Below are 22,843 nucleotides of genomic sequence, written 5' to 3'. Positions count from 1 at the left end.
TATACTACTTATCCAACTTAATTTTGTTAATTTAATTATTCCATAATTTTATCACTTTGTTTTTTAATTTAGTAAGAATAGAACCCAAGTCATTTGTTCTCTTTTATATAAGTTTTTTTTAATTAATAATTAGTTTTTCACGTAGAAGCAAATCTAGCTAACTTAATGAGAAAAAGAAGCGGACCGAACGCATCCACTCAAAACTAATCATCCCATGCAATCGGACATCTTAAACTTCCTAAAGTAAATTAGCTAGTGTCTGAACAACATCTTTAAATATTAGAGTTTAAATAAAATAGAGAAATAACAGAATTTAATGAAAGACGGATGAATCCAAATATTAAATAATGAATTTGGTGCAGGAAACGATTCCCCACACTTCTTTTTGTCCTCAGATCGATCGCCTGATGAACAAACAACTCAATGCATGGCTACGGTACACTAGAAACTAACACTTGTTAATTTGTGAGCTGGTCCCAAAAGAATGAGTACAATTACATGCGTCGCAGCAAATTATCGCCACATTCTCAATTGATGTGTAATTCATATAAAGGATATATAGAAAACATGCATGTTGCATGCAATTAATGTGTCAAGTGCAATAATTTACGTGTCGAATATAAAATTATCCTGTTTCAACTATAAATAAGCATTACCCATCATCATCATCTCATCAACCTTAGCTAGTAAACAAAAATGGCTTTCCTCTCTCTAGGTCTGTTCCTTATGGTCCTCTTCCATGGCTGCACCGCCCAGTTCAGCCCTCATCAGAATCAATGGCAGGCCTTAGGCGGTGCCCAAAGACACAGGCTCCAGGCAAGAACCAGCTGCGACATAGACCGCATCAGCGCCCGCGAGCCCAACCGCAGGTTCTCTGCCGAAGCCGGAGAGACCGAAATCTGGGACCTAGAAAATGAAGAGTTCCTATGTGCAGGTTTTGTAGCCATCCGCTACACCATCCAGCCACGTGGACTTCTCTTGCCATCCTACACAAATGCCCCTCAAATCTCTTACGTCATTCGAGGTATTATAAATTGTATTATTATATAATTAATTAATTAAGCATAAATTGTATGTATGTATGTATGTATGTATAATAAATAAATGTTACGATGAATGAATTAACAGGCAAAGGTATCCAAGGGGCTGTCATTCCAGGCTGCGCTGAGACATTCGAATCCAGTCAAGAATCCGGTTTTCCCGACCGCCACCAGAAGGTTAGAGAAATCCGACAAGGTGATGTTTTGTCTGTCTTTCCCGGAATGACAACATGGGCCTTCAACAACGGCGAGAACCCTCTTGAGTTGATTTCGCTTCTCGATCTCAGCAACGATGCCAACCAGCTCGATCTCAAGATCAGAGTAATTAATTAATTATAATTAATTAATTCTATGTTTTGACAAATTAAAAGGTTAATTAATTAATTAAAAATAATGATAATTAATTAATTAATTAACAGAAATTCTTCTTGGCCGGAAACCCATCGGCGGCGAGAGGAGAAGAGCGCCACGGAGCCCAGACCAAAGAAGCCGGCAACGTTTTCAAGGGAATAGACGAGAAATTCTTGTCTGCCATTTTCAACGTGGATGTTGACACAGCAAGGAAACTAAAGGGAGATGAAGATAACAGAGGCAATATCGTCCGAGTTGAGAAAAACTTTGAAGTTGTATGCCCTAGTTACCAGGGAGAGGAAGCCGAAATGAGAGAGAGGAGACACAACGGTCTTGAAGAAACCGTTTGTACCATGAAGCTGAGTCAGAACATCGACAGTGCTCGTCGCGCTGACGTGTACAACCCACGTGGCGGACGACTCACCACCCTCAACTCTCACCATTTCCCCGCACTCAACACGATCCAACTCAGCGCCGAGAGAGGTGTTCTTTACAGGGTACGTATGTAAATCCATAAAATTAACAAAATGTACATTTTCTTTACAATTCAGCTAACTGATTTTTGTATGCCTGCAGAATGCTATATTGGCTCCATACTGGAACGTGAACGCGCACAGCATGGTGTATATACTACGTGGGAGCGGGAGGATGCAGATTGTGGGTAGCAAGGGAACAGTTTTCGATGAACAGGTTAAGGAAGGACAGATCGTGGTGGTGCCACAAGACTTTGCTTCCATTAAGAAGGCTAGCCAAGATGGCTTGGAATGGATCGCATTCAAGACTAGTGCCAATGCCATGACTAGCCCCATAGCCGGGAGGTTGTCTGTTTTCAGGGGACTGCCCGTGGATGTGCTGATGAATTCTTATGGAATCTCGAGGGAAGAGGCTAGGAACATGAAGTTCAACAGGGAAGGTTTGAAGGTGTTTGGACCTGGATCCGCCACAAGATCATGAACTAGGGTTTAGGGTTTAGGATAATATATGCGTATACATGTTTTTATGTAATAACAATCAAGCCTTTGGTTATAGAGGCCTTGGTTAACATAGGCTATTTCTTTTTGAATAAGATACAATGGTTCGTTGCATCCCCATATCTCTCAATCTTTAAGCTCATTCCACAATATTTTGTTAATAGTGCAATACATAAGATCCTTGGACCACCAATTCTTTTGGAAGGGAGGTAAAATCCTAGGAACTAACCATATAATCAGCTATAATTCACTACTAAAATTTTGTCAGATTTTTGTGTTCCAGGATGGTATGAGTAAATTTTATTAATGAATCGGTGAATCAAAAAAAATATTGATCAAAAGGTTCTAGAAGGTTCGAGACCTTATATCTAAAACTTAATCCTCAAATATATTGATTATTGAGTTGTGAAAAGTGCTAGAATTGTGGATATCTCTATTTTGTTGAAGAAAAAAATTATTTAAAATTATTGATAGCACTAAACCAGTTATTCGCCATAACCCATCATAAAAAAATGGAGACTCTATCTCTACCATAAAAAAAAACTAAATTGGCAGCAGAAGACAAATGATTTCAAGAAGATCAAACTGTTCTTGGTCTCCTTCAAAATTTCCTTGATGCGCCTATTCTAGATGATTTCAAGAAGATCAAACTGTTCTTGGTCTCCTTCAAAATTTCCTTGATGCGCCTATTCTAGAGGCTTATTCCTATGGTGAAACAACAAAGGATGTTTGGGAAACTCTTAAAAACATCTATGGAAACATCTCAAACCTCACTAGAGTATTTGAAGTCAAGAAAGCCATTAAAGACCTCAATCAAGAAGACATGAAATTTACCGATCATTTCAACAAATTTAGATCACTTTGGGCCGAGTTAGATATGCTAAGACCTAGCACCATTGATCCGGTATGTATTAATGAAGAAATGAGCAAGACAAAGTATTTGGATTACTTATCACCTTAAACCCCTCATTTAATGATCTCGGTAAGCATCTCATGAGGGAAGACAAGCTTCCAAGATTAGATGAAGTGTGCTCAAAATTGAAAAGGAGACATGATCATTTGGCTTGTTTAGCAACAAAGGAGATATTACAATGAATAACAAGGTAGAGACTTCAACAACAAACAAAGGTGGTTACCAAGACAAGAACTTCATCAAAGACTACAAACCAACATGGTGCACCCATTATAATAAGAATGGTCACCTAGTTGAAAAATGATACATACTCCATGCACACCTTAGGTCAAGCTTACCAAGGGTAAACATTTCTCAAGAGGTTGAAAGCGGTCAAGCTGAAGCCGGCTCATCTAAACAAATGAAAGAAGTGGCAATGTCAACATCTCATGGTGATCTAGTGAAGAGATCAGACTTGGAGTCTCTCCTCAAAGTAATTGCAAATATAAATCAATTTAGTATCACCTTATCTACCTCTAAACCAAGAAAAACCTTAGTAATAGATTCTAGAGTTTCTCATCATATGATTAACAATCAGAATCTATTAATTAATATTAAACTTGTAAATGGAGATAAAATACTGGTTAGAAACGTAGAAGAACTGAAATAATCTGATAAAACATCTAATGTCTTTTATATGCCAACTTTCACTTCTAATTTATTATATGTCAAAAAGATCACTAATAATTTGAATTACTACACTATATTTGGCCTTAATGATGTGACGTTTCAGGATATTGAGATTAGAAAGTTGTTTGGAGAAGGAGGAACTAAGGGTGACTTATATATTTTTAAGAATCTTTCATCAAGCAATTAAGTCTTATCTTTTAATTAATGCTTAAATAATAATGCCTTGTGGCACTCTAGATTAGGTCATCCGCACTTTAAAGCTCTTTAACTTATTTTGCCTAGGTGAACTAAAATAATTTGATAAAATATCTAAGGGTGTATTTGATGAAGGGGAATTGGAATTGGAATTGGAATTGGAATTGGCATTAGAATTTTAATTCCAATTCCATGAGAATTGGCATTGAATTACAATTCAAATTTCCTATGTTTGGAAAAATTATAGAATTGTAATTCAATTTCAATTGCTATGTTTGTAAAATAAAATATCGGTTCAACATATTAACTTCTTAAATATGTTTTCACGTTTTTAGTACGTTTAATACGTTTTTGACATGTTTAACACATTTAACACGTTTTGACATGTTTAACACGTTTAACACGTTTTTGACATGTTTAACACGTTTAACACGTTTAACACGTTTTTGACATGTTTAACACGTTTAACACATTTTTGACATGTTTAACACCTTTAACACGTTTTTTATACGTTTCACATGTTTTGGCACGTTTAATAATGTTTTTTATTTTTCCCAAGAAAACACGTTTTTGACATGTTTAACACGTTTTCACACTTAAAACATATTTTCACACATTTAACATGTTTTTCACGTTTTTTTGTATGTTTAACACGTTTTTGATATTTTTAATATATTTTACATGTTTTTCACACGTTTTGAAAAGTTTAACGTTTTTCACATTTTTGACATGTTTTTGACATGTTTAACACATTTTTCACGTTTTTGGCACGTTAAACACGTTTTTGGCATGTTTAACACGTTTTTCACACGTTTTACACATTTTGACACGTGTTAGCACGTTTAACATATTTAACACATTTTTGACATTTTTAATACGTTTAACATGTTTTTTACGTTTCAAACATTTTTGACATGTTTAACACGTTTAACATGTTTTTCACATGTTTGACACGTTTAACACGTTTTTGGCACGTTTTATACAATTTTGGCATGTTTAACATGTTTAACACGTTTTTTGTACGTTTAATATATTTTGACAATTTTAACACATTTTTGGCACGTTTAATACGTTATTCATGTTTTTTGCTTGTTTAACAAATTTTTCGCATAATTAACATATATTAAACATGTCACATGTGTGTTAAACAGGCCAAAACGTATTAAACATGTCAAAATATGGTAAATGTGTCAAAATTTATCAAAAGTGTTAAACGTGCCAAAATGTGTTAAACATACCAAAATGTGTTAAATGTGACAAAAACATGAAAACATGTTAAATGTGTCAAAAACGTGTTTAATGTGCCAAAAACATGATAAACGCGTTTAGTGTATTAAAAATGTGTTAAACGTGTCAAAAACGTGTTAAACGTATCAAAAATGTGTTAAACATGCCACATAAATTAAAAACTTGTTAAACGTTCCAAAACGTAAAAAACGTGTCAACAGCATGTTAAATGTGTTTAATTTGTTAAAAACGTTTTAAACGTGTTAAAAACATAAAAACGTGTCAAAAACGTGTTAAACGTGCCAAATATGTGAAAAACTTGTTAAATGTGCCAAAATGTAAAAATGTGTTAAACTTGTCAAAAATATGCTAAACGTATCAAAAACGTAAAAAAACGTGTTAAACGTGCCAAAAAATGATAAATGTGTTTAATGTGTTAAAAATGTGTTAAATGTGTCAAAACGTGAAAACGTGTTAAATATGTGAAAAACCTGTTAAATGTGCCAAAATGTTCCAAAATGTGAAAAACGTGTCAAAACGTGTTAAACGTGTCAAAAACGTGTTAAATGTATTAAAACATAAAAATCGTGTTGAACGTGTCAATGATGTGAAAAACGTGTTAAATGTGTTAAAACGTGCCAAAAACTTGTTAAAAGTGCCAAAAACATGTTAAACATGTTAAAAACTTGTTAAATGTGTTTAAAACGTGTTAAAAACATGTTAAACGTGTTTAATGTGTGAACAATGTGTTAAACTTGTCAAAAACGTGAAAAACGTGTTCATTTGGAATTACAATTCCGACCTAGAAAGATTGGAATTGAGAATTATCAAATTACACTATATTGAATTTTATCAAACAATCAAGCCTTATCTTTTAATTAATGCTTAAATAATAATGCCTTGTGGCACACTAGATTATGCCATCCACACTCTAGAGCTCTTGAACTTATTTTGTCTAGTATCTCGTTTAAAAATACTAGTTGTGAAGCTTGTGTCTTAGGGAAGCATTGCAAAACTATTTTCACTAAGTCATCTACTTTATATGAAAAAATGTTTTGACTTAGTACACTCTGATGTTTAGACCTCATCTTGTCTATCTAGAGATAATAATAAATATTGTCACCTTTATAGATGAGAAATCAAAATATACTTGCTCAACTTTGCTTCAATCTAAAGATAAAGTATTTGATGCTTTTCTCAACTTTCAGAAATATGTTACTAATTAGTTTAATGACAAAATTAAGGTTCCAAGATTGGACAATTGTGGAGAATACACAAGCTATAAGTTCAAAGAACATCTAACTAAGCATGAAATTATACATCAAACGAGTTGTCCCTATATGCCTTAACAAAATAAATTTGTTGAAAGACAAAATGAATTTGTTGAAAGAAAAAATCAACATCTTATGGAAGTAGCAAGGTCAATGATGTTTTGACTAGCATGTGCCAAAGAAATTCTAGGAAGATACTGTAATGACTGCATGTTATCTCATCAACATAATTCCAACTAGAGTATTGAGAGATACATCTCCATTTGATTACTACAAAATGAAACCCTCTCTTGTTCATTTAAAAGTTTTTGGGTGTGTGTGATTTTTTTTTGGTACCAAGTGATCAAAGAACCAAGCTGGATGCTAAAAGCACAAAGAATATCTTCCTAGGCTACTAAACAACACAAAATGGATATAACTATTATGATCCAATCAACATTAAGTTGATAGTGTCTAGAGATGTAAATTTTTTGGAGAATTAGGGGTACTATGACCAAATAGAATGAGAAAGTATCAAGGATCTCGCCAGCTCTACATCAGATAAAATGAAGTTTCTTCGATCTCATATGTTTAGTACCATGACAAATAAAAAAAGTACCAATACTCAACCAAATCAAAATGAGAATCTAGATACTAATATAGAAATGGGAGATCAAAATGATCAAGACTTAGTATAATCATATCAAAATGATGAGTCTCCAGATCAAGCTGATGGGGAGACTGAAAGTAAACCTATTATAAATCAACATCAAGCTCCGGATCAAGTGGAAGAATCAGCAAAAGAAATCATTCCACTAATAAGATACATTAGACAAAGATTTTGCTCAAAACATTGAAAGTATTACAACAATCAAGTTATTGCTCATCCAATACAAGATGTGTGTTCACTTGACCTTTTTCCATCAGATCATCAAAAATTTATTGGAAAGATTGATCTAGATCACATACCTCAAAATTATGAAGAAGCTAAGGAGAGTAAAGAATGATTTGCATCAGTTGATGATGAAATATTTAAATTACATTTTCTAATTTTTTGGGATTTTTAAAAAATGATTTGGAGTCCCAAAATTACAAAAATAATTTTGGATTTTGAAAAATGGAACCTAACAGGCCTTAGGACCGGAGTCTTAAGGCTTGGATGCGATTTTATCGGTCTGGGTCCGGAGACCCTCGGTCTAGGCTCGGGAGCTCTCGGTCTGAGTACTAGAGTCTCTCGGTCATGCCTCTCTATTGTGAATGTGTGTTTACCATAGACAGACATATTGATCAACAATGACTTCACAAACTACCTAGAGCTATGGAATGATGCGGTCAAAACTAGTATCCCAAAGGATAGAAAGGATTATCTACCAAAACAAGAACACTAGTTGTTCATTTTGACCAAATCAAGAACTTTAATTTTTCATATATTTTGATCAAACATAATCGGAATGGATAAAATATGATCCAAATAGTTGTCCAACATCATCACAGTCATGTTGGGAAGCTTTCCGGACTGTGATTTGATCGAATTAACCTAAGAACAGCAAACCCGTTTTTTTATTTTTGAAATTCAAATTTGGGTTTTTGTTATTTAGATCGATTAATCGGTTTTATCTTATCCAGATAGTTTATATATCATTTAAGGATGAATTCTCAACCATGAAATACCATAAACAACAAGCATTCAAGCTTATGCAATTTGAAATATAAAAAATTTAAATTCAAATTGTAAGTATGTATTAGAGGTTGATTGGAACCTTACCAAGGATTGAAGAACACTCATTGATCCTTAGGGAAGCTTTATGGATGCACAGATCCAACCTTTAAGGCCTTAAATAAAAAATTCAAAAAATTCGAAGCTTTGAAGCTTTAATGGAGGATTTTGATTTTCTTCGATTTAAGGGTTCTGTGTTGGTAGGTTAGATTCAGAATGACTTGAGGGTGATATTTATACTACTACTAAGTCAGTTGGAGAAGCCTAGTGGCCTGAATCAGCCAAAAAGCATTAATGGTGTTTTGGATGTTCTTCGGTCAAGTGGTCGGAGTAGGCGGTGATGAGGCCTATTCTTATAGGGGAAATGATTACCATTGTATGGTTATCATTTCAAACTTTGAATTAGTCAATTTGGTGGACTATTGGAGTTTTACTTTGACTTGAAGATTAAAGGAGGCTGTTCTTATCCACTCTAGCGTCGCAATAGAGAAGATGATTGTGGGATGAGACAACGTCGTTTCGAGGTCGGGGTGCATTCTATCTTGATGTCGTGGCATTTGAGCGGTCAGTTAGCGCTCCACTTAACGACCGTTTGGTGATCAGATGCTTCTCGGGCGCGCGTCTCCTTGACTACAACGGGCTACGCGTCTACTTGATGGGCGCTGGATGGAAATCCAGCGTCGATCCGATGGTCCTAGTGTGTGCTGCAACCAATTCTCTTAGTTTTGGCCACACAAGATCACAATTTTATTACTAAAATTTTAAGGGTTTGTTTGAAATTGATTTTTCTTTCACCGTTTTGGCTTTAATTTTGACTTTTCAAACAAACAAATATTAAAATAAATATGGCAAATATTTTTCCAATTTTTTTTTTATATTTTAGGATTTAAATAAATATTTCTTTTAGATAAAATGGATACAACAATTCATCAAAATTATTTATTTTTGTCCTTTAATTTTTCTAAAATTATTTTGAGACATTATGGGTACAACATTTATCCCAAAATAATTTTATTTTTTATTTTGGCTTGACTCTTAATTAATTTGATTAATTGGCACAATAATTAATCATAATTAATTATTTTAAATAGGTTTTTTTCCATAGGGTTAAATTATTTTGATCTTATTTATTGAAAATAATTAAAAATAATTATTTTACTATTATAAATTGGAGTGTAAATTTTTAGTATTTACACAGACAAAACACCACTTAAGGATTTTTACAAGGTCAAGTGAAAATGCTAGAAATAAAAAGATAATCCACTAGACAAACCTTATGCCAATTCTCCTCAATACCATAGACTTGTAGGTAAGGTCATTTTTTTTTTACAATCACTAGACTTGACTTATGTTTTGTTGTGAACCATGTTAGCCAACACATGAAAGAGCCTATGGTCTATCATTGTAACATGGTTAAAATGATTTTTTTGGTATCTTAACGGCTCACCAGGTCAAGGCTTTTGGATGAGAAAGAATGTAAATGTTGAGATTGTTGGTTATTGTGATGTAGATTATGTTGGAGACACCATTCATTGAAAATCTACCACGGGCTATTGCACTTTCATAGGAGGCAATCTGGTTACTTGGAAGTCTAAGAAACATAAGGTGGTGTCTTGTTCAAGTGTTGAAGGTGGCTATGAGGAAGTTAACAAATGAGTTGGTATGGCTGAAGGCCCTCATTAAGGATTAAACAATAACTATGCGTTGTGATAATCAAACGACAATCCATATATTTAACAACAAATTCAGTCGTTCATGAGAGAAAATACATATAGAGGTTTACTGCCACAAAGTAAGAGAGAAAATTGAAGAATGAGTAACATTACCATGTATTACAAGGAGTGAAGATCAAGTGGCTGACATATTCACCAAGGCCGATAGTCTCAAGATTTGCAACCACTTTTACAACAAACTTGGGTTAGTAGATTTCTCGAGACCTTATTCGTTTCCTTAATCCGTGAAAACCATACTCTTTTTCTCTTATCAAGGTTTTGTCCTAAAGAGTTTTCGTTGATAAGGTTTGTAATGAGGTGGTACTCACGAATGTTCCAAACATAGCCTTCACTCCAATTATTTGGCTAAATTTAAGGGGGAGTCTTGATCAAAATACTCTAGAAGGTTCTAGACCTTATCCAATATGATCTCTTTCTCATATTCTTATAAAAATGACAACACGATGTTAGTGTTAGTAAAACATCAATGCTTTCAACTTTATTATCAACAGTTGACTATACCATTTAGAGAGGAAATGGATGATTGACAATCTTATATATTTTCATTGAGGATAAACCATTATTTATATACACAACTAGTGGGCTATGGATAAATATGCACATAGTAAGAATTCAAATAAAATAAAATCGAGAATTTTTGAAATTAAAATGATTATGCCATATTGATAAGGAATACAAAAGAATCATTTGAATTTGTGTTGGTGAGATGTCCAATACATGAGAATGTTGGAGAAAAGAAAAGAGATGAGAGAGAGTGTGTTGGCCATTATGTGTGCCTCCTTATGGTAAGGATGGTGGACATTAAGACCTTATATCAATATTTAAACATAAACATTTTGAACTTAAAATATTTTTAAAAAAATATAGAAAAGAAACTAATTATACTAATTTAGATGAGAATAGTTTAAAAACTTTTTAATCATACTAACTTTTAAAATAAAATAAAATAAAGAGTGAATTTATTCCATCATTAAACCTTGGAAGATGTTATGCTTTGCATACGGAACCAAACTCAAGAGGCAAAACAAAAATAAAATTTTTGAACATTTCACCTATATATATATATATAGTCATTAAATTTAAAAGATAATTAATTAATTAATTAATTTAGTTAAATTTAACATTAAACTATTATAGATGATTTCTAAGCTTTCTGTAAAATAGATTTCAACAATTAAACCTTTATCAAAAAAAATCCAAATTTAATTTTAAAAACTGAAAATTTTAAATTTTATGTTCTTGAGCTTTTAAGCTTGAATTTTGATTCAATTATCTGCCTAACATGTTTCGATGATTTCCAAATCATAAAATCGTTGAAATTTATCGTTTGGGTCATTGTTTTCAAGTTTTTCTGAGTCGGTTTTTAAAAAATTTATATATTTTTTTCGGTCCAATAAACAAACATGGGTGCTATATTAAACGTGGTTATTTGTTTCATATTTCGGGTGTAAAAATGGGGTCACAAGTTATCCTAATTTAGTTATATTTATTTAGTAACATGTTATGCGTCAAATTATGCGCCTACTTAAATGGTTAAATGTGTTTACGGGTTATGTGCTTAACTCACCGCCTCATTATTCTCCTTCATCCAAAAAAACAAATAAATAAATAATTACACAAAAATTAAAATTAAAATTGACCTAATAAACAAATTTGTGGGCTCGGTTGGCTGTCCAAAGGCTGAGAATATTTGTTGGGTTGCAAATTGCATTGTTGGTGTCAATATGCTATGTTGGATTTTTTTATTTTTTTTTATATTTAAGTAGGTTAGGTAAATTAAATGTGTAATGGAAATGTTGTTATTATTCAATACTATGTGAGTTTAAGCATTGATCGTGAGAAAAATATAAAGTTGTAGGCCTTTATTGATGTTAGTGTATATAATATAATAATATATTATATTGATATATTATTATATTATACAATATAATATATTATATTATTATATTGTCTTTTATACCATTAGGGTATATTTAATTATTAATGGGCTTGGGCCTATATGTATAAGTAATTTAGGGTTTTAGGCTAATTACTCCTATATAAGGATTGTTTGTAAAGGTTGAATACATAACACTCAAGTTTTTTCAAGATTTTTTCTTCTTTAGCAAATATCTATTTTCCAGAGTTTCATATCTTCATAGTTGTTCTTAGAAAGATCCAATAGTCAAAGCCAATATTTGGTATCAGAGCTAGATTGAAGAACATGTCGTCGACAAGATCAACAAGAGATGCGGCGGCAATGAAGATTGGAAGAGAAGGGAATGTGACGCTCTCCTATCCGTTACTCACGAAGAGTAACTACTCGGTTTGGGCATTGAAGATGCGGGTAAACTTACAAGCACAAGGAGTGTGGGAAGCCGTGATGCTCGAAGATGTCGACGAACGGATGGATAGAATGGCTCTCGCTGCCATCTATCAAGCACTCCCTGAGGACGTTCTTCTCATGGTGGCTGAGAAGGATTCCGCTAAGCTAGCGTGGGAGACGTTAAAGACAATGCATGTTGGAGTGGAGAGAGTCAAGGAGGCAAAAGTGCAAACCTTGAAGACACAGTTTGAGGCGATTCGTATAAAGAATGGGGAATCGGTGGATGATTTCGCCATGAAATTGACATCCATTGTGACTGGTATCCGCTCGTTAGGAGAGAAGGTGGAAGAGATCTCCGTCGTCAAGAAGTTCCTTAGAGCCTTACCACAAACATACATGCAGATCGTTACAGCGATCGAGCAATTTGGTGACCTCAAGAATATGACCGTCGAAGAGATCGTCGGTCGTCTCAAAGTCCACGAGGAGAGACTTCGCGGATATGGAGACCAAGAGGAGGAGCATCTATTGCTCACGCATGATGAATGGATGTCACGAATGAAGAAAAACGGAGAAGCCGATTTTTATTCTGGTTCATCGAATCGTAGCGGCAACGGTGGAGATAACTGAGGTTGTGGCAAAGGGCAAGGTCAATGGCGAGGTTGTGCAGAAAGCTCACCTCGACAAGAAGGTACCAAGCCCCGCAAAGACAAGAGCACAGTGAAGTGTTACGCTTGTCAAAAGTATGGGCACTATGCGTCTAAGTGCCCTAACAATAGGTCTGACGGTGAGGCAAACCTCACTAGCTTCTATGACGAGGAGCCAGCATTAATGTTTGCTGAGGTAGTGACGAAAGCTTTGCCCAAAGAAGATGATGCAAACCTCGCTAGCCTCTATGAAGAAGAGCCAGTATTAATGTTTGCTGAGGGAGACGAGAAGACAAACCTTGAAGAGTTCATGCAAGAACTGTCCAAGGAGGAACCAGATTTGGTGTTGTTCAGTGAAGAGAAAGTCATGGAGAAACTCCTCGTAAGTGGCGATGAGTGTAATCACACTAATGTGTGGTACCTTGACAATGGAGCAAACAACCATATGAAGGGCCATCGAGAGAAGCTCAATGAGCTCGACGAGAAAATTACTGGAAATGTGAAGTTCGAAGACGGAAGCGAGGTGCACAAGTTTCCTAATTCATCTTATAGGGAAATCTATGTGAGCAGAGACGCTATATTCGAGGAGGAGAAAAAGTGGGAGTGGTGCAACGACAACAACAAGCTCGTACAAAATTCAAAGGAGTTTGGAATCCTACGAGATGTCTACGCGGAGGCACCACTAGTAGAGATGGATCCTGATGAATTGTTGTTGCTCACCACCGATGAGCCAACAACATATCACGAGGCGTTAGTCGAAGAGTCGTGGAATGAAGCCATGAACAAAGAGCTCGAGTCTATCAGGAAGAATAATAAGACATGGAAGCTCACCGACTTACCACCCAATCACAAGACCATCGAGTTAAAGTGGTTTTTCAAGTTTAAAAGAGACAGCGAATGAAACATTCTCAAGCACCAAGAGAGATTGGTAGAAAAAGGCTATGTGCTTAAGCAAGGTAATGATTTAGAGGAGAACTTTGCACCGGTGGCGAAACATTACACAGTCAGGTTAATTCTTGGTATCGAGGTGGACCAGAAGAAAGATTGCATTAAGGTAAAGCAGGAAGCTTATGCGAAGAAGATGTTGAAACAGTTTGTAATGGAGGATTATAACTCGAGCAAGTATCCTATGGAAGCAAAGTTGCAGCTCGGAAAGGATGTGGAAGGAAGCTTAGTGGATCCGAAGGAGTATTAGCGTATCATCGGGTGTCTCAAGTACTTGACACACACTCGACCGGATATCTCTTATGTAGTTGACATAGCGAGTCGATACATGGAGAAGCCTGCCACTCTACACCAACAGGCAGTAAAAGACATTCTTCGTTACGTGAAGGGAACGATGAATTATGGGATTCAGTTAAGAAGAGGACGAGAAGTTGAAGAACTCGTTGGTTTTACTGACAGTGACCTAGCCGGTGACACAGATGATAGAAAAAGTACTAGAGGGATGGTTTTTATCTCAACGGGAATCTGATCACGTGGCAATATCAGAAACAACGAACTATTGTTTTATCTTCATGTGAGGCGGAGTTTATGGAAGCTACTGCAGCGTCGTGCCAAAGACTTTGGATAAGAAACTTGTTGAGCGAGGTGCTCGGATGCGAGATGAGGCAGGTAACCCTCTATGTCGACACCAAGTCTGCAATAGAATTAATGAAGAACTCGGTGTTTCATGGACGCAGAAAACACATCGATATTCGGTTCCACTTCATCCGTGAATGCGTCAAGAATCAACAGATCGTTGTAGAGTTTGTAGGCACTAGAGAGCAGCGTGCAGACATTCTCACTAAGGCACTAGCAAGAGTCAAATTTGCAGAGATGCGAGAGATGCTCGACGTGAAGTATCTTGAACCAAATCAAACTTATGGGGGAGATTGTGAGTTTAAGCATTGATTGTGAGAAAAATATAAAGTTGTAGGCCTTTATTGATGTTAGTGTATATAATATAATAATATATTATATTGATATATTATTATATTATACAATATAATATATTATATTATTGTATATTTAATTATTAATGGGCTTGGGCCTATATGTATAAGTAATTTAGGGTTCTAGGCTAATTACTCCTATATAAGGATTGTTTGTAAAGGTTGAATACATAACACTCAAGTTTTTTCAAGATTTTTTCTTCTTTAGCAAATATCTATTTTTCAGAGTTTCATATCTTCATAGTTGTTCTTAGAAAGATCCAATAGTCAAAGCCAACATACTAACCATTTTTTTTTTCAATATCAACGATAAAAACCGTTGATATTGACCTTTTTTTTTACTAGTTTGTTGCTTTGTTTCACGTTAGAAAAGACTCCCGCTCTATATTTCACGTGTTTGTTATATTATAGTATATGCTTTAAACATTTTGCTATTTTGGATTTTTTATTTTCGATTTGGGACCACTTTATTTTTTTTGAAAACATCGATGGTATATTTATTTTTTAGGAAATGACTCTAGTGCATGAGTTGACTGGAGGCAGGTTTTTTGGATTTTTGGAAAACTGGATTCATCACTGGCACACAGTGAACGCCCACCTGAAAATCTGAGGAAAATTGAGTAGTGAAACAGAGCCGATTGTATGGTGAGGTCTTAGATTTTCCCCTCTTTTCCAAAAGAATTGGTGGAGGCTTTTGACAAAATATTGTGGGATGAGCTTAAAGATTGAGAGGTATGGGGATGCAACGAACCATTAATTGTATCTTATTCAAAAAGAAATAGCCTATGTTAACCAAGGCCTCTATAACCAAAAGCTTGATTGTTATTACATAAAAACTGTTGGGTCAGCTCATTTGGCAGCTGGGCCTAACAAATTAATAAAGCCCATTAGGGCATATTTAATTAAGGAAAAAAAAAACACAGCAGTTTGAGATTGGTTTTCTCTCTCTTCTAGCAGTTGTTCCTCCATTGAAGCAGCAATTCCTCCATTGCAGCAGCAGGTTCTTCTTCTGATTTCCTTTATCTCTTCTCCATTTGGTTAGCCATCTTTAATGATGATGATAATGTATGTGAATGACAAGTTAGGATGAGGTCAATTGATAACTTTTGTTAGATTACCTCTAGGCTTGTATTGAACTACATTGTATATCCATTTGATATAGTGGATGATTTAAGTGGCCGAAGTGTCCCGTGGTTTTTACCTAATTTGGGTTTTCCACGTAAAATCTTGGTGTCCTGCTCTCTGTTTTTGATTGTTTGATGCTCAATTGTTTTGGCTGCCTATTTGATTACACAAAAGGGAAAAAGAATTGTTAGGCCTTGTTGTAGCTTGTTTATTTCTGAATTGCTAAACAGGTGCTATTATTCGATTTCTCCAACAAGTGGTATCAGAGCTGAGTTCGTTTGGTGGTGATTCTTGTATAATTCAAATGGAAGAATCGTTGAGCAGTAATGGAACAATGATCAAACTCACAGCTACCAATTACACAATTTGGAAGTCACGAATGGAGGACTTATTGTGTAATTATGATTATGAAGACACTATTTTGGGTGATAAAGGCAAACCAGAGGCTATGACAGATGGAGATTGGAAGAAGCTGAACAGAAAGGCAGTTGGTAAAATCAGGCAATGGGTTGACAACAGTGTGTATCAACATGTGGCTACTGAGGTTAATGCTCATAAAGTGTGGACTATTTTGAGTGAGCTGTATGAGAAGAACAACACTCAAAACAGAGCATTTCTATTTAGGAAGCTTTGCTCGTTGAAATATCAAGATGGGTCTTCTATGTCTGAGCATCTAAATGCTTTTCAGGGGATTCTAAATGAGTTGGCTGCGATAGGAATGAAATTTGATGATGAGCTTCATGCTATGTGTTTGATTAATTCTCTGCCTGATAGTTGGGAAACACTTGTGGTTTCAATTACCAATTCTGTTCCACAAGGTAAGCTCACTTTGAATATGATGAAAGAGAGTGTGCTGAATGAAGAGGCTAGAAGAAAAGAACAGGGCTTCTCGACTCCAAGTCAGGTGTTCGTGACCGAGAGAAGGGGTAGAAGTAAAAGTAAAACTCCAAAGAATCGCAGTGGCAGTTTAGACAGGTCACAGGGAACATCTAGCTCGAGAAAAGAGATTACATGTTATCATTGTGGCAAGCCAGGACACAAGAAGTATCAGTGCAGATCTTTGAAACGGGAACAAAAGGAGAATAAGCAAGATGGAAGTAGTAAGGTTGCAGATGTGGGTGGTAATGACATCGATATTGTTTACGACAATGATAGTATCAACCTTGTTTCTCAAGATACACAATGGGTGGTAGACTCAGGTGCTTCTTATCATGTCACCAATCGTTGTGATATATTTGCTTCTTACACTAGTGGACAGTTTGGTTCAGTGACGTTGGGAAACCATGTTACGTGTAAGATTATTGGAAAAGGAGATGTCTGTTTGGATACTAACACTTCATGCAAACTACTTTTGAAGAATGTTCGACATGTTCCTGATATTCGGATGAATTTGATCTCTACTGGTATTCTTGATGATGAGGGCTATCATAGTTACTTTGGTGAAGGAAAATGGAAACTCACTAAGGGGTCTTTGGTGATAGCTAAAGGAAAGAAGGTCGGTTCTCTTTATGTGACAGAGACTAAGTCTTATGGTGGAGAAGCAAATGCAGTTAATGATTGTTCATCACAGCTTTGGCATAAGAGACTTGGTCACTTAAGTCAGAATGGCATGCGAGTTCTCTCCAAGACAATCGATCTCCAGGGCTTAAAGTCCACAGATTTGAAGACATGCACAGATTGCTTAGTTGGTAAGCAACATAGGGTTTCCTTCAAAAGTTTCTCTCCATCTAGGAAGCTCAATATCCTAGATATGGTTCACACAGACATATGTTTTATGGATTCCTTGACTTTAGGTGGTGCTCATTATTACATCACTTTTATCGATGATTGCTCAAGGAAGGTGTGGGCATATTGTTTGAAGACTAAGGATCAAGCATTGGATTACTTCAAGTTGTTTCATGCTGAAGTGGAGAGAGAAACTGGGAAGAAGTTGAAATGTGTTCGTTCGGACAATGGTGGCGAATACAGAGGACCATTTGTGGAATACTGTAAAAGTCATGGGATCAAGCTTTTGAAGACTGTGCCAAAAACACCTCAACAGAATGGAGTTGCAGAGAGGATGAACAGGTCTATCAATGAGAGAATTTTGTGTATGTTGTCTCATTCTAAATTGCCAAAATCCTTTTGGGGAGAGGCAATGAAGACAGCGGTTGATCTGATAAACCTTTCACCCTCAACTCCTTTAGATGGCGACATTCCAGAAAGAGTTTGGAGAGGTAAAGACGTCTCTTATGATCACTTGAGAGTTTTTGGTTGTAAAGTGTTTGTTCATGTTCCTCGAGATGAGAGAGCTAAGCTTGATAGCAAGACGAGACAGTGTATCTTTATTGGGTATGGCCACGGAGAATTTGGGTACCGATGTTGGGATCCGGTTAACAAGAAACTCATTAGAAGTAGAGATGTGGTATTCTTTGAAGATCAGACCATTGAAGACTTTGAGAAAAAGGAAAAACCGAAGTCTACAGAGAATGAATTGTCTGACAATGGTAGGATTCGTACACCACAATCACAGCCCAATGATGTGGAGAATGCCCAAGTTGAGGTTGATGAGACTCCTTTAGTTGATGCTGAGCCAACTGAGGAAGCTGAACAAGATGATGATAGTTCTCTAGAGCCACCTGATGATCAGCATATTAGAAGATCTAGTAGGCAGAGACAACCTTCTAGTAGGTATCCTCCCAATGAGTATGTGATGTTGACTGACGGGGGAGAACCAGAAACCTATCAAGAAGCATTGTCTCATGAAAACAAGAACAAGTGGTCGGTGGCAATGCAAGAAGAGATAAATTCCTTGCAAGAGAACGAAACTTATGACTTGGTGAAACTTCCAAAAGGAAAGAAGACTTTGAAGAACAAGTGGGTATTCAAGTTGAAGCACCAAGAGAATAACTCACAACCTCGATACAAAGCAAGACTGGTTGTGAAGGGCTTTGGACAGAAAAAGGGAATTGATTTTGAAGAGATCTTCTCACCGGTTGTGAAGAGGTCATCCATCAGAGTTGTGTTAGCATTGGCTGCTAGTCAAGATTTGGAAATTGAACAACTGGATGTGAAGACTGCATTTCTCCATGGTGACTTGGAGGAAGAGATCTATATGGAACAACCGGATGGTTTCAAAGTTAAAGGTAAAGAAGATCTTGTCTGCAGGTTGAGGAAAAGCTTGTATGGGCTCAAGCAAGCGCCTAGACAATGGTACAGGAAATTTGACTCTTTCATGGAAGAAAATGGGTACAGTAAGACTACTTCTGATCATTGTGTTTTCATCAAGAGATACGGTGTTGATGATTATGTTATTCTTCTGCTCTATGTTGATGATATGCTGATTGTTGGGCAAGATATTGCGAAAATTGAGAAGCTCAAAAGGGATTTGAACAAGTCTTTTGCGATGAAGGATATGGGTTCAGTGAAGCAGATCTTAGGCATGGAAATCACAAGAGACAGAAAGAACAGAACACTTTGGCTATCACAGGAGAAGTACATTGAGAAGGTACTTGAGAGGTTTGCAATGAAAAATGCAAAACCGGTTTCAGTTCCACTTGCAGGTCATTTCAAGTTGAGTTCTAAACAATGTCCTACAAGTGAGAAAGAGAAAGATGAAATGAAGAATGTACCTTATGCCTCTGCAGTTGGTAGTCTTATGTATGCCATGGTATGTACAAGACCGGACATAGCACACGCAGTTGGTGTTGTTAGTCGGTACCTCTCCAACCCTGGAGAAGAACATTGGTTGGCTGTTAAGTGGATTCTCAGATATCTTCGAGGCTCTTCGAAAGCACGTTTATGTTTCGGAAGTGATACTCCTATTTTGGAAGGCTTTACAGATTCTGATATGGCGGGTGATGTTGATTCAAGAAAATCTGTATCAGGTTTTTTGGTTACCTTTGCAGGCGGTGCTGTTTCGTGGCAGTCAAGGTTACAAAAGTGTGTTGCTTTGTCTACTACAGAAGCTGAGTATATTGCAGCTACTGAGGCATGTAAAGAGGTGTTATGGATGAAGAAGTTCCTACAAGAGTTGGGCCAAAAGCAAGAGAAGTTTACTTTGTTTTGCGACAGTCAAAGTGCCATTCATCTCTCAAAGAATTCAGCTTTTCATTCGAGATCCAAACACATCGACGTGAGATATCATTGGATACGTGATGTGCTTGAGGCAAAAGAGCTGAACTTGGAGAAGATTCATACAAGTGAGAATGGTGCTGATATGTTTACGAAATCCTTGCCTAAGGACAAGTTTGAAGATTGTCGGGAGAGAGCGGGTTTATTGGAGCCCGCGAAGTTGTGCTGACGGAGGAGATTTGTTGGGTCAGCTCATTTGGCAGCTGGGCCTAACAAATTAATAAAGCCCATTAGGGCATATTTAATTAAGGAAAAAAAAACACAGCAGTTTGAGATTGGTTTTTCTCTCTCTTCTAGCAGTTCTTCCTCCATTGAAGCAGCAATTCTTCCATTGCAGCAGCAGGTTCTTCTTCTGATTTCCTTTATCTCTTCTCCATTTGGTTAGCCATCTTTAATGATGATGATAATGTATGTGAATGACAAGTTAGGATGAGGTCAATTGATAACTTTTGTTAGATTACCTCTAGGCTTGTATTGAACTACATTGTATACCCATTTGATATAGTGGATGATTTAAGTGGCCGAAGTGTCCCGTGGTTTTTACCTAATTTGGGTTTTCCACGTAAAATCTTGGTGTCCTGCTCTCTGTTTTTGATTGTTTGATGCTCAATTGTTTTGGCTGCCTATTTGATTACACAAAAGTGAAAAAAAATTATTAGGCCTTGTTGTAGCTTGTTTATTTCTGAATTGCTAAACAGGTGCTATTATTCGATTTCTCCAACAAAAACATGTATACATATATCATCATAAACCCTAAACCCTAGTTCATGATCTGGTGGCGGATCCAGGTCCAAACACCTTCAAACCTTCCCTGTTGAACTTCAAGTTCCTAGCCTCTTCCCTCGAGATTCCATAAGAATTCATCAGCACATCCACGGGCAGTCCCCTGAAAACAGACAACCTCCCGGCTATGGGGCTAGTCATGGCATTGGCACTAGTCTTGAATGCGATCCATTCCAAGCCATCTTGGCTAGCCTTCTTAATGGAAGCAAAGTCTTGTGGCACCACCACGATCTGTCCTTCCTTAACCTGTTCATCGAAAACTGTTCCCTTGCTACCCACAATCTGCATCCTCCCGCTCCCACGTAGTATATACACCATGCTGTGCGCGTTCACGTTCCAGTATGGAGCCAATATAGCATTCTGCAGGCATACAAAAATCAGTTAGCTGAATTGTAAAGAAAATGTACATTTTGTTAATTTTATGGATTTACATACGTACCCTGTAAAGAACACCTCTCTCGGCGCTGAGTTGGATCGTGTTGAGTGCGGGGAAATGGTGAGAGTTGAGGGTGGTGAGTCGTCCGCCACGTGGGTTGTACACGTCAGCGCGACGAGCACTGTCGATGTTCTGACTCAGCTTCATGGTACAAACGGTTTCTTCAAGACCGTTGTGTCTCCTCTCTCTCATTTCGGCTTCCTCTCCCTGGTAACTAGGGCATACAACTTCAAAGTTTTTCTCAACTCGGACGATATTGCCTCTGTTATCTTCATCTCCCTTTAGTTTCCTTGCTGTGTCAACATCCACGTTGAAAATGGCAGACAAGAATTTCTCGTCTATTCCCTTGAAAACGTTGCCGGCTTCTTTGGTCTGGGCTCCGTGGCGCTCTTCTCCTCTCGCCGCCGATGGGTTTCCGGCCAAGAAGAATTTCTGTTAATTAATTAATTAATTATCATTATTTTTAATTAATTAATTAACCTTTTAATTTGTCAAAACATAGAATTAATTAATTATAATTAATTAATTACTCTGATCTTGAGATCGAGCTGGTTGGCATCGTTGCTGAGATCGAGAAGCGAAATCAACTCAAGAGGGTTCTCGCCGTTGTTGAAGGCCCATGTTGTCATTCCGGGAAAGACAGACAAAACATCACCTTGTCGGATTTCTCTAACCTTCTGGTGGCGGTCGGGAAAACCGGATTCTTGACTGGATTCGAATGTCTCAGCGCAGCCTGGAATGACAGCCCCTTGGATACCTTTGCCTGTTAATTCATTCATCGTAACATTTATTTATTATACATACATACATACATACATACATACAATTTATGCTTAATTAATTAATTATATAATAATACAATTTATAATACCTCGAATGACGTAAGAGATTTGAGGGGCATTTGTGTAGGATGGCAAGAGAAGTCCACGTGGCTGGATGGTGTAGCGGATGGCTACAAAACCTGCACATAGGAACTCTTCATTTTCTAGGTCCCAGATTTCGGTCTCTCCGGCTTCGGCAGAGAACCTGCGGTTGGGCTCGCGGGCGCTGATGCGGTCTATGTCGCAGCTGGTTCTTGCCTGGAGCCTGTGTCTTTGGGCACCGCCTAAGGCCTGCCATTGATTCTGATGAGGGCTGAACTGGGCGGTGCAGCCATGGAAGAGGACCATAAGGAACAGACCTAGAGAGAGGAAAGCCATTTTTGTTTACTAGCTAAGGTTGATGAGATGATGATGATGGGTAATGCTTATTTATAGTTGAAACAGGATAATTTTATATTCGACACGTAAATTATTGCACTTGACACATTAATTGCATGCAACATGCATGTTTTATATATATCCTTTATATGAATTACACATCAATTGAGAATGTGGCGATAATTTGCTGCGACGCATGTAATTGTACTCATTCTTTTGGGACCAGCTCACAAATTAA

At 36.7% G+C, this 22,843-nt stretch overlaps 2 protein-coding genes across 2 annotated transcripts; one reads left to right on the top strand and one right to left on the bottom strand.

Annotated features, from left to right (window-relative positions):
* Positions 1 to 696: 696 nt before the first annotated feature.
* On the top strand, positions 697 to 2,345 carry LOC124918885 (13S globulin seed storage protein 1-like). Its single transcript, XM_047458961.1, has 4 exons — positions 697 to 1,024; positions 1,129 to 1,361; positions 1,460 to 1,888; positions 1,968 to 2,345. Exons 1-4 carry the CDS (start codon positions 697 to 699, stop codon positions 2,343 to 2,345), a joined length of 1,368 nt encoding a protein of 455 aa, XP_047314917.1.
* An 18,607-nt stretch (positions 2,346 to 20,952) lies between these two features.
* On the bottom strand, positions 20,953 to 22,605 carry LOC124918859 (13S globulin seed storage protein 1-like). Its single transcript, XM_047458928.1, has 4 exons — positions 22,278 to 22,605; positions 21,937 to 22,169; positions 21,410 to 21,838; positions 20,953 to 21,330 (listed from the first exon to the last, which is right to left on the bottom strand). The coding sequence occupies exons 1-4, from the start codon at positions 22,603 to 22,605 to the stop codon at positions 20,953 to 20,955; spliced, it is 1,368 nt and encodes a 455-aa protein (XP_047314884.1).
* Between the last annotated feature and the right edge of the window lie 238 nt (positions 22,606 to 22,843).

Source organism: Impatiens glandulifera, chromosome 1 (genome assembly GCF_907164915.1).
Source record: "Impatiens glandulifera chromosome 1, dImpGla2.1, whole genome shotgun sequence".
Taxonomy (NCBI): domain Eukaryota; kingdom Viridiplantae; phylum Streptophyta; class Magnoliopsida; order Ericales; family Balsaminaceae; genus Impatiens; species Impatiens glandulifera.
Note: the sequence above shows the minus strand (reverse complement) of the source record. Positions and strands in the feature narration are given on the sequence as shown.

What these genes read in the sequence shown, in the direction of transcription:
- LOC124918885 (XM_047458961.1), top strand. Translation starts at nt 697, where the DNA reads ATGGCTTTCCTCTCTCTAGGTCTGTTCCTTATGGTCCTCTTCCATGGC. An exon ending in AATCTCTTACGTCATTCGAG is followed by an intron (nt 1,025 to 1,128) that starts GTATTATAAATT and finishes ATGAATTAACAG; the next exon opens with GCAAAGGTATCCAAGGGGCT. An exon ending in AGCTCGATCTCAAGATCAGA is followed by an intron (nt 1,362 to 1,459) that starts GTAATTAATTAA and finishes ATTAATTAACAG; the next exon opens with AAATTCTTCTTGGCCGGAAA.
- LOC124918859 (XM_047458928.1), bottom strand. Translation starts at nt 22,605, where the DNA reads ATGGCTTTCCTCTCTCTAGGTCTGTTCCTTATGGTCCTCTTCCATGGC. An exon ending in AATCTCTTACGTCATTCGAG is followed by an intron (nt 22,170 to 22,277) that starts GTATTATAAATT and finishes ATGAATTAACAG; the next exon opens with GCAAAGGTATCCAAGGGGCT. An exon ending in AGCTCGATCTCAAGATCAGA is followed by an intron (nt 21,839 to 21,936) that starts GTAATTAATTAA and finishes ATTAATTAACAG; the next exon opens with AAATTCTTCTTGGCCGGAAA.